The sequence below is a fragment of the Frankliniella occidentalis genome, unplaced genomic scaffold, assembly GCF_000697945.3.
Source record: "Frankliniella occidentalis isolate FOCC.00 unplaced genomic scaffold, Focc_3.1 Scaffold25, whole genome shotgun sequence".
In the NCBI taxonomy this organism is placed as follows: domain Eukaryota; kingdom Metazoa; phylum Arthropoda; class Insecta; order Thysanoptera; family Thripidae; genus Frankliniella; species Frankliniella occidentalis.
This window is the reverse complement of record NW_026267155.1, coordinates 2,438,681-2,449,037: the sequence shown is the minus strand read 5'-3', so window position 1 is coordinate 2,449,037 and position 10,357 is coordinate 2,438,681. Positions and strand designations below refer to the sequence as shown.

Genomic DNA, 10,357 nt, shown 5'->3' with positions numbered 1-10,357 from the left:
CCTCCCTCCCTCCCTGTCTAGACAGCGCGGTCACGTATGGTCATGTGACCGCAAACTAACGCGTATAGACCTTTTCGCATACAATTTGGCAAAAGCGCAAATCTCTATAGAAAAATTGTCATGCGGGCAATTTTTTTAAAAAAGCAAAAACACTTGTACGAGGAAAATTTTCCAAGGAATCCAGTGGTGAGTAATTTTGTTGACAGGCACTCAAAATACGGTTTATCTTAAGTATGAAATTCTACTTGCGGGTCTTGTCACGTTGTGGGAGAAAAAGTCTCTGTGAACAAGGTGTCGTCCAAGGCGGTGTCGTCATTGCGAGGGGCAACATTGCCCCACCCTCCCTATCCGCCAAAGCCAAAGGAGATGATGAGATGAACAGGGCATGTCAAATTTAGAAGTTTGAAGTCGACGATTTCGGAGTTGCTAGGGACAGGTAAGGTCTAAATCGGAAAGATCGGCCCAGTGCACAGTGCACAGCGAGGGGAAGAAAAGCAAGCCAAACGGCAGTCGCGTTTGAGCATATTAGTAAGAGGAAAGGCACAGCACACACACAGGCAATCAGGCAGCATGCGAGAGCCATGGGAAGAAGTATATTCCCAAAAATAATTAGGAGACAGAGGAAAAATAAATAAAAATAACCAGAAATTAAATTATTACCAGCGCGTTGCGTCCTCGCCGCCTTCGCCCAGTTTTCATCTAAGAGTCCAATAACCATAAGTCTCCTTGGAGATGAGGTGCAGCCGCGCACACGAGCTGCGTGGCGTGGACAGAGGGCCGAGGAGATATAGGGGAGAGAGTGCAAGCGTGGCGGAATGCGGGGCGACGCGAACGCAGCTCCGCGGCCGCGCGGACAACAGGCAGTCCAGGCGCGTCCAGCGGATTGAGCTAGAACTAGAAAGTCGTCCGAGCCTGTCCTCTGGCCTCATCGAGCTAGCAGCGGTAAAGTGAGTCGATTTGAGCTATCTCTGGATAAGAAGAAATCTAGAAGAAATGCCGACAAGTGAAGCGCCGAAAACGAGATTGAAATCCAGACCCCCCACCTAACCTAACGCCACGGTGCAGTTGACAGCAGACGACCGGATCTAGATGCCGCGAGGCTGAGATTCGACCAGCGCTATCCCATGGACATGGAAGAGATAGGGCTGGCGGCCATGATGCTAGTAGATTTCTTCCTGATTTCTTCTTATCCAGATATGGCTTAGATCGTCTATATTGGTCTATATGACGCGTGGACGTTTTCGTTCAATCTGTCGTTCGTCTGTGTTTAGAGTTGATAAGATATTTCGAGTGACTGAGTGACATTGTTGATTCAGGTAGGTAATAGTTCTTTTGAGGGCGACTAAAGGGCGATCTACAATGGGAGTGGAGAAGGGTTTAAGAGTAGAGTAAGGGAAGTGAGGTTAGGATGCTTTTCCTCGCGAATGCCCCGCGAAGTGATATGTCACGGTTTGTCACACCACACCACGGGGATGCTTCGCGGATGTCCTCGCGAGTCACCCTCATCGCGAGGCATTCGAGTTGTCGCGAATCGCGACTTATCACTTCGCGGGGGGCTCAGAAGGGGCCACTTCGTCAGTCCCCACGCCCCACTCTTTCCCTACTCTGCTCCCATTGTAGATGGCCCTGAAGTGTTGCTGTTTCGAACTTTGCGATCTACCGTACAAACTTTGTTTACGTCTCTGTTTTAAGGTTAGGTCACCCGTTGGTCTTGAAATACGTATTAAAGAAATATCCCCACCTGGGACAGGAACTTGCAATGATGAGCCCTGCACCGCTCGAGAGGACAATACTTGATGCTCTTATACGTGACAAGAATCTGGTAATATGTTAATACTGTCTATTTACAGAGCATGTAAGAAGAAGTAAACTCACCAGTCTCTCCAACCGAACTGTCATGTCATACCGACGGGTCACGTGATTTCTCCCCTAGGCGCTGGCGCTCCTGGCTCAACGCGATGTGCCACTGCTCGAGGCGCTCTCCTACCTGCCGTTCCATGCTTTCACCCGCGTTTCCACCCCGGCGGCGGGAGCCGCCGACCCGAGCCTCCTGTTGCGGGCCAGGCCACCGATGCACAGACTGGAGTTCATCTTACAATGGAACCCTGACCCTTGGTACCCTGTTAGAATTGATGATGGCTTCTCAGTCTCGCTCAGTGCGAAGAGTTGTAGCAGGTGGGAACATGGATGAAGTGAGGTGACAAGAGATGTGTCAGTCTTAGCCAGTATCTGAATGCTCTCTCTCTCTCTCTTTCTACAGTCAGTTGACGGTGAATTGCTCACGTGAGACTGCGTCAAGCATCATTAAGTTGCTCGTTGGGTCGAGGCTTGCCGAGCTGAAGCACCTGGTTGTAGAAGCGTATGTAATGCTGGACAAACTGGGCGGGCTTATCGACTGCTTGAAAGATGCCCGCAACTTAGAGACCCTCCGCGTCAGGTTCTTGTGGCACGGGGGCAAGGGCCCGGGGACCGACGTGAACTGGCGAGTTCAGGTGAGTGCCGAGCCGAGGCGACCCGCCCAGTCCGCCCCTTTCGATGTCGATTCAACTGCCACTTCTCACCACACCTTGGCATGTCCCTACCCGCAGGAGGTTCGGCTACCCAGACTGCACAGCGTATATCTTGAATTTACTGGTAAGGGCGACGGCGTGCCCACCGAGGCCCTCCACTCACTGCTGCTGGCGCACAGGTAGGCCGAGCCGCACTTACTCTATAGAGTACTCCGAGGCTCGGCTAGACCGGAAGTAGAAGAACAAAAATCGGCGGGCCGGTCGGGCGCGGGGAGGAGTGGGGTACTGCCCCCACCCTGCCCCGCTCCTCCCCGCGCCCGGCGATTTTTGTTCTTCCCCTTCCGGTCTAGCCGAGCCCTGGAGTACCCTATGCCGGTGTTTCAACGGTCTGCTGAACCCTCTACTGGCTTGCAGCGGACAGCTGCGCTCCGTTAGACTGCAGGGACCACTCGTCGCGCTCTTGGACGCCTGCCGCAGCGACCTCCAGCACCTGGAGTTGTGGGACGTGCAACGCGACCCGGGCGTGGTTGGAAGGCTGCGTCGCATGCAGGGGCTCGAGCACCTGAGCATCGTCATCGGCTGCGACGGGTTGCAAGATGATCGACATGCAGCCCCACCCCGTCAGGTTTGCAAAGAGTGACGACCACCGCCAACACCGCCGCGTTTGCCAGTCCACTCTACCATAACGTGACAATGGGCGTTCTCAGGTGCGAGCGGAGCTGGTGGACGTGCTGTCGACCTGGGCGGGTCCGCTCCAGCGCCTCGAGCTCGTCGGGTTCGGCGTCGAGGGGCTGCTGGCCCTGGGAGGGGGCTCGCTGGCTGGCCTCGAGCACCTCGTCGTGGTCCAGTACATGTTCAGCCCCTTGGGCGAGGCCCTGCTCGAGCACGTCGGGACGGTCGGGACGGCCCTCGTGCGACTGCCGCGCCTGCGCTCGCTGGCCTTCCGTGGCTTGCGCGCCGCGGAGATGCCCGAGGTGCTCCGCGCCATCCACGCCGCCGGCCCCGCCGCCATCCCCGCCCTGGAGCTGCTCATCCTCGACTACGACTGCAACCTCATCGACATCCTCTGCAGGCGCAACGCCGGACTTACAGGCATGATACGTCGCCGTCGCCTCCCAAGAAAAACGTGGTTCTCACGAAGATCTCATTCTGACGTTTTTATGAGGTCACGATTCTTGCATTTGTGACCTCACTGGTGACCTCACAAGTGCAAGGAATCGTGACCTCAGAGGTCCCAATGAGGTCTTCGTGAGAAAAACGTTTTCCTTGGGTTGTCCCCCCCCGGAGCACGTCGAGGCGTACTTCACTATAAATTCAAGGAAACATTATTTTTTTTCGTGATTTTAAGAATTTATTTATATTTTTTTTTCGTTTTTCGTTGTTTGTTTTTTTTAATTATTTTTTAAATGACCTTGGAGTGAAGCACCCCTCGGGACACACGCTCTCGAGAGCGTGCAGAGAGACTAACTCTAACTCCGTTTGTGCCCGCAGACTGCGAGGACGGCGGCGTCACGCCGCTGGTGCCGCTGGCCGAGGACCTGGTGCGCCGCTCGCCCTCCGCGACGCTGCACGTGGCGTTCCTGCGGGACTTGGAGCAGTCTCCCATCTTCTTGAGGCACTCCGTGTCCGCGACGGGCTGTCCGTCGTGCGCCGCCGCCGACGCCTTCGTCGCGGCCCACAATCGCGGCCGAGTTTGCGGCACACATCACTGGCGAAAAGTTCGAGTGTCGTAGTGGAAACAGGAAATAAAGTCAGATAAACCTGCTCCAGGGAACTGGTGTTGTTTTTTTTCCCAGACAGTTCCTTCTGGCTGTCTCTACCAGACAGGTCTCTACCAGAAGGTACAAGTTTCCCCCTTTGTTTTGAGAAAAGTTGCCGGTTGCCCTCCCAAGTTTTTATGATAAAGATTGCCGATGGACACGTCAAAACTGCGGGGCACTTGGCACTTCCCTACCGCTCCGCTGCCCGCTCAGGCGCGCCGCCACACTGTTTTAACACCTGGAACCACGGGGCTGCTTCACCGTAGCGTCCCGTAGTATTCCCAGGTAGAACACGTTTGTCGTCAAAATGATGTCAGAATGACCTCATTTTGACGCTCATCGTCAAAATTTACTGCTGCTAGGCAGCCAGATTGAGCTCATTCTGACGTCAAAAGAGGGTCATTGACGAGTTTTTGACGATTGTGTTCTACCTGGGATTATGCCCAGCGCCCGCCCCGTACATGCCAAGCGACCCTGCCGATGAGCCGATGCTCGAATAGCTCTGCACTTTTGTGACCTTGAGACTCAGCCGCACCCGGCCCCGGCCCCGGCCCGTCGTCGGCAGCCCAAGTAACAGAGATTCGTCTCTGAAACACGTCAATTTAAAGTATACTGACGTCAGGACCATTTCGTCACGTTGACGTGTTTAAAATCGCGATATTTGACGTAATTTTGACGTCAAAGTGACGTAATCTTGACTCTCAACAGTCACATTTATGTCACTGATGACCTAAAAGTGTCAATATTACGTCACTTTGACGTCAAAATTACATCAAATATCGCGATTTTAAACACGTCAACGTGACGAAATGGTCCTGACATCAGTATACTTTAACTTGACGTGTTTCAGACGAATCTCTGTTACTTGGGAGGGCGGCGATCGCTATCGGTGCACGCCGCGCGCTCTAGCGGCGCCTGGGACCTACCACAACCCGGGACGCGACGCGGACGGCGGCGGTTAGTTTGTTTATTTACCGTGAGCGAGTTCACGTTCGAGTTGAAATTGCGGAAGGATCGGCCAGTTCCCTGGCTACCATTCTCTAGCGACTGCACTTGTTCGTGACGAGTGCCGCCCGACTTGCGCGTTGGTTGGGAGGCAGGGGAGTTATTGTGGCCTACGGGGCCCACGTGGGGACTGCGTCTCGGTTTTAAGGTTAGAGTACAGTACACTTTTTCGCGACAACCCAAAGCCGGTGTCTCATTGTCCTGCAAGAGGATCAAAGTGGCGTCGCCCTCTACTGCGTGGAGTAGTCCCAGACGCCAAGCGCTGTGACTCTCATTGTCATGGCTGCAGAAAAGGAACTGGTAAGGTGACTGTGTTGGTGTGATGTGCAGTTTGTCATACATATGTAACGGAATATTAGTCTCCACGCAAAATAGTGTGTTTGCTAAAACAGAAGTGGGCCTTTGTAAAATTAGCAAACTGTTTTGCTGTTCCAGCAAAATGTTTGTTAGCTGGAACGGCAAAAAATGTTTGCTGTTACCATAGCTGCTAACTTTCTTTTGCTGCTATGGGAACAGCAAAAATTTAGCTGGAACGGCAAAAAATGTTTGCTGTTACCATAGCTGCTAACTTTCTTTTGCTGCTATGGGAACAGCAAACATTTTTGCTGTCCCAGCTAAATTTTTGCTGTTTCAGCTAAATTTTTGCTGTTCCAGCAAACACACTATTTTGCGTGTCACCTCACACTAAGCGATAGCAATATGTATCTGAATGAGAGTAAGTCATGTGTCGGGTATTCCCCCAGCATCATCTTAACACTAGACGAACCACCGGGATTTTCGAATACCTAGATCTACCGGAGGGGTCATTTTGACCCCCAGGTACTATTCCGCCGTTTTAGCTGTAAAAAGACTGCGGTTTTGGGTACACAACTTCTTATTTTCGATTTTTTTGACACTTGATGCGATTATTGGACCTACGCGGTCCCTGTGTGGGGGCGGGTAGGCAACCCGCAAAGCACAACATGTAATTTTTCAGAAGTTTTACCGATATTTTCGCAATTTTTTGGGGTAAATTGCATAGGGTTACAATCATATACAATAATTCTCAACATTTCAGCATAGCCTGTGTTTATTTCAGTCTGACCAACAACCGTAAACACCGCAAATACGGTAAGCAATTCTGAAACTTTGGTTCTGCGAATAAAATAGTATACAAATATCATGCAATAACAGTCGTAATAGACCATTTATTAACATTTTTAACCTTTGTTCGGCCATGGAATACGTTTTCAGGCCGACAGAACAGTTGCGAATGCCTCATAAGTATGTAAGGACAACATGATTTTGTGATGGGCGGGTTGCCTACCGATAATGATAGAGGTTCAAAATTGTCACACGACCAAGCGGAAGTCAATACTTATCACACAGAACAACAATGGCAAGGTTTAAGTTGAAAACCGCTCGTTAAAACCATCAAAGCCCTCGAAAACTAATACAGGGGTCAAAATGACCCCTTCGGTATAGCGAGGTGTATGTTACAATATCTCCTAAAGTTTTTGACGCACATGGCTGATTTTTCGTGTCAAAGCGTACCGTAAGCGTACCCATGAAAAGTCGAAAAGTGGCGGGTCGTTAGAATAAAATTTGATAGTTCATTTGGCAATTCAAAATCAAAAGGGGTCATTTTGACCCCTCCGGTAGTTCTAGTGTTAAGCGCCCGTTCTACGCTGTACCATACGCTGGCGCCATTCTTTGTCTGGAAGCTGCCCTGTGTGGTTGTGTTGTATTGAACCCATCGTGATTACATAGATTTGAGTTTCACCGAAGTCCTGTGTCTCGATTATCCAACCAATGCCCATAATACAACAGTCCCCACAACTCACTCACTTTTATAGTCATTAGATTGTTTTTCACTCTCAAAGTAAGTCTCTTTCGCCTAGGTATTGACTAGCCACTAGCCAGTCAAAATTTAGGCGAAATGAGACTCATTGTGACATTGAAAAAACAGTCAAATGACTATAAAAGTGAATGTACCTTGACGTGTTTGTTGGGAAGGTATGATGGCGCCTGCTACGGGCTGGGTAGGCCAACCCGCCAAGCAGCCGTGTGAAGACGGCGGCCCGCCTAGTGCGCCCTGTCGGGAGAGAGAGAGCCGGAGAGAACGTTTTGCAGGGCTCTCAGAAAATTCAGGCAAAAAACGCCGGAGCACACCTGTGTGTAACAGACGGAGACACCAACCGCTCCACCCAGGTGTACTCCGGCAGTTTTTGCATAACTTTTCTATTGACACCCAACTTTCCACCCCGCCCCCTCGGCGGCTCCTCTTTAGGAGGCGAATTAAAGTAAACATTTTGCCGTTGTTTCGATATGACGGAATTTTCATCACGAGAGGCAAAATTTATCTTCCGCAAGTGCAATATCTCACGTCAGTCGCAGAGCACGCTGCTGACCCTGCCCGACGTGCCGCTCCTGCGCGTGCTGTCGCACCTGAAGGAGGCCGAGCACCTGGTCGCCGCCGGCCGGGCGAGCCCCCGGCTGGGCGAGCTGACCCGGGCGAACGCGTCGGTGTGGCGCGGCAAGGACGTCGAGTTCCACGACAAGGACGTCATGGGGCTGCTGCGGGTCGTCCCGCCCCTGGACACGTTGAAGACCACCTGGACCGTCGACCCCGGAGCTTCGAAGAAAAAGTGGTCTCTCCGACTGCCGACCAGGAGCGTCCACGGCGTGCCCGAGTACCCTCGCTACAAAGGGATAGTGTCTGTCGGGGGGAGCTGCGCCAGGTGGGGAACCTCTGTTAGTCTTGTGGGTGACTGTACCCGAGGGCGCCACTCAGTGCTGATCGCGTGCCTCTCCCCGCCCCGCAGCGAGTTGTCGGTGTGGTCGTCGGCGCGGACCAAGGCGTGCCTCGCCAGCCTCATCTGGGAGCTGGCGCCGAGGCTCAGGCACCTGGAGGTCTCGCAGCTGGGGCTGGGCCTGTTCCTCCACTACCTCAGGGACGCCCGTCACCTCGAGTCCCTGCGCGTCTCGGGCGGCGACACGCACAAGCAGGGCAGCCCCTGCACCTGCAACGCCGAGCCCTGGCCGCAGCAGGTGAGTGCCCTCGCTGCTCCTGAGAAGTTTATTTAATACTTTTCAATCTTTCTGAAAATATTTTCCCACTATTTTCTTTGTATAAAAAAAGAGGAAAATTTTCAAATTGGTTAAATTTTAAAAAAATCAGATTTTGGCGCTGTGCCGGCTTGTGGCTCTGGAGATGTAAATAGTGTTGTGCCATCCGCAGGAGGTGGCTGCGGTCGCCGGGCTGCTGCCCAGGCTGCGCGCGGTAAGTGTCAGCGGCGTGCACTCCGAGAGGGACGTCGAGGTCCTCCGCTTGCTGCTGCTGGCTCACCGTGACCTTGAACGGCTGAGCGTGCTGGCCTCCAGGGCCCAGAGCTTGGTCGTGGCGGTGGTCGCGGCACTGCGGCGGATGCACGGGCTGGAGGACGTCAGGATCGACCTTCGTTCGAAAGCATCTCTAAACTGCCCCGTTTACTGGAGCCTCATGGTGAATGACCTGGCGGTGGCGCTTGCACGCCAACCCAGACTGCGCTCGCTGGTCCTGCTGGCCGACCCAAGGAAGCTGTCGCTCGAGGTGTTCCGCGAAGCCCACCCTGCTGCCCTCGAGCTGCTCGTAGTTGCGGGCGACGCGGTGTTTTGCGCCTGCTGTACGTATGTACTTGAGCGAGAAGGTGAGTCCCTGCCCTGCCTCCCCAGCAGTATGTAGCCGTGTCGTGCTTGGCCACCCAGAACTCTGAGACCCCGTCTTTGTTCTCGCAGAGCCTCCAGATTTGACGGAGCTGGTCTCCGTGCTTCAGGATCTAGTACGCCAAGCCACCTCGCCACTCCATGTAGTGTATGGAGAAATGCAATTCTACTGCTGGGAATGCAGCCAATATTTTGTCGAAAATGTCCGTTGGCGCATGTTCGCCAGGCACTCCGAAGCCGAGACAGACTGTCAGCTGTGCGGAGAGGCTGCGGCAGTAGCAAAAGCTGCTGTTGATGACCACAAAAACGGTATAAAATGGTCCCACCGTTTCCGGACAATCCAAGTTGTCTAGTACAATTATTGCAGAACAGGCCAGATGCGCATGTTATATCTTTTACTCACTATCCCAAAGAATGAAAGACAATAAATGCGATTTTCTTATTTGTCAATGTTCTTCGTTAGTAGCCCGCACCACTTTTCAATCGAAGGTGAAACTGAACGAAGCTGCTGTGAGGCACTGAGACGCAGAGCTGTAGGTTCTATAACTCGGGGTGTGTTGTCGGTCTGTGCGTGCGACCACCTTTCTTTTGGGGTTCCGCACGCCAGCTCAATACTCCCCCCCCCCCCTCCCACTCCACCAACCGTCAATCTTTGCGCCATCCTTCAAAGTAGAAAATATTCAATTTCTAGGGCAGGTGAAAGGGAGGGCGGGGCGAGGTCGGAAGAGAGCGTGCCGCGCGCCCGGAGGTAGGCAGCCTAACCGACGGCTGCGCACGCCGGGTCCGTCTGCGGACAGGCGGGTCTGCTGCACTACTGGTGGAGGGTGATCGGAGAGCTCCCTGAAAACAGCCGGGTTTAAATCAACCGAAACAGGGCGACGGGGGTGATGGGAGGATGGAAGTGGGGCGTTCTCAGGGAGCTCTCCGATCGCCCTCCTGCAGGGCAACCGCGAAGTCAGCCCGCCGCCCCGCGCCGTGTGGTCACGGCGCACTACTTTACCTGGGAGGTCACCACCGGTCACCCTCACCTCCAGGTCACCGCTTCGCATCTCATGCTCGTTTGGTGGTTGTATCGCTGCTAAGGAATAGGTAAGTCGCCGGCGAGCAGCGCCGCCGAGGTGCAGTCAGTCAGTCCACCCCGGCTGGTCACCCCCTCCTTTCGCGGGGGTTCGCGGTGTCCTTTCGCGAATATCCTCGCGGACATAATCGCGAGGACTCGCGAGGACTGGTGAGATCTCGCGGGTGCCGAAGTCGTCTCGAAGTCGTACCGAAGCTGGAGGGGAGCCATTATGGATCTCTAGTAGCTCTATTGAGGTGCACTATCCTTTTCTGGGAAGCCTAAAGCCGCTTGCGTGTAAGCTGCGCCTCGCGAGGGTCGCTCTTGTGGCGGGTCGCGCT

At 53.6% G+C, this 10,357-nt stretch overlaps 3 protein-coding genes across 4 annotated transcripts in view; 2 read left to right on the top strand and 1 right to left on the bottom strand.

The window, feature by feature from the left end:
• LOC113206745 (uncharacterized) overlaps positions 1-1,985 on the bottom strand; it is an 18,247-nt gene extending 16,262 nt beyond the window's left edge. Inside the window, exon 1 of one of the 2 annotated variants that reach the window (XM_026422970.2) lies at positions 1,876-1,985. The gene's annotated coding sequence lies outside the window, so the exon portion shown is untranslated. Of the gene's footprint in view, positions 1-660; positions 825-1,875 lie in introns of those variants that run through there. The other variant, XM_026422971.2, reaches the window with a different exon arrangement.
• Positions 810-4,280, top strand: LOC113206743 (uncharacterized). Its single transcript, XM_052265281.1, has 8 exons — positions 810-947; positions 1,693-1,822; positions 1,934-2,175; positions 2,261-2,492; positions 2,589-2,689; positions 2,925-3,135; positions 3,218-3,602; positions 4,002-4,280. Exons 2-8 carry the CDS (start codon positions 1,760-1,762, stop codon positions 4,241-4,243), a joined length of 1,476 nt encoding a protein of 491 aa, XP_052121241.1. The 5' UTR covers positions 810-947; positions 1,693-1,759; the 3' UTR covers positions 4,244-4,280.
• Positions 4,281-5,176: 896 nt separating this feature from the next.
• On the top strand, positions 5,177-9,403 carry LOC113206713 (uncharacterized). The gene is made up of 5 exons (XM_026422930.2): positions 5,177-5,575; positions 7,646-7,995; positions 8,080-8,305; positions 8,496-8,943; positions 9,032-9,403. The coding sequence occupies exons 1-5, from the start codon at positions 5,555-5,557 to the stop codon at positions 9,310-9,312; spliced, it is 1,326 nt and encodes a 441-aa protein (XP_026278715.1). The 5' UTR covers positions 5,177-5,554; the 3' UTR covers positions 9,313-9,403.
• The last annotated feature ends 954 nt before the right edge of the window (positions 9,404-10,357 follow it).

Coding starts and splice junctions, on each gene's coding strand:
- LOC113206743 (XM_052265281.1), top strand. CDS start 1,760: ATGATGAGCCCTGCACCGCTCGAGAGGACAATACTTGATGCTCTTATA. Junction 2,176..2,260: donor AGTGCGAAGAGTTGTAGCAG/GTGGGAACATGG, acceptor CTCTTTCTACAG/TCAGTTGACGGTGAATTGCT. Junction 2,690..2,924: donor TCACTGCTGCTGGCGCACAG/GTAGGCCGAGCC, acceptor ACTGGCTTGCAG/CGGACAGCTGCGCTCCGTTA.
- LOC113206713 (XM_026422930.2), top strand. CDS start 5,555: ATGGCTGCAGAAAAGGAACTG. Junction 7,996..8,079: donor GTCGGGGGGAGCTGCGCCAG/GTGGGGAACCTC, acceptor CCCGCCCCGCAG/CGAGTTGTCGGTGTGGTCGT. Junction 8,306..8,495: donor CCGAGCCCTGGCCGCAGCAG/GTGAGTGCCCTC, acceptor TGCCATCCGCAG/GAGGTGGCTGCGGTCGCCGG.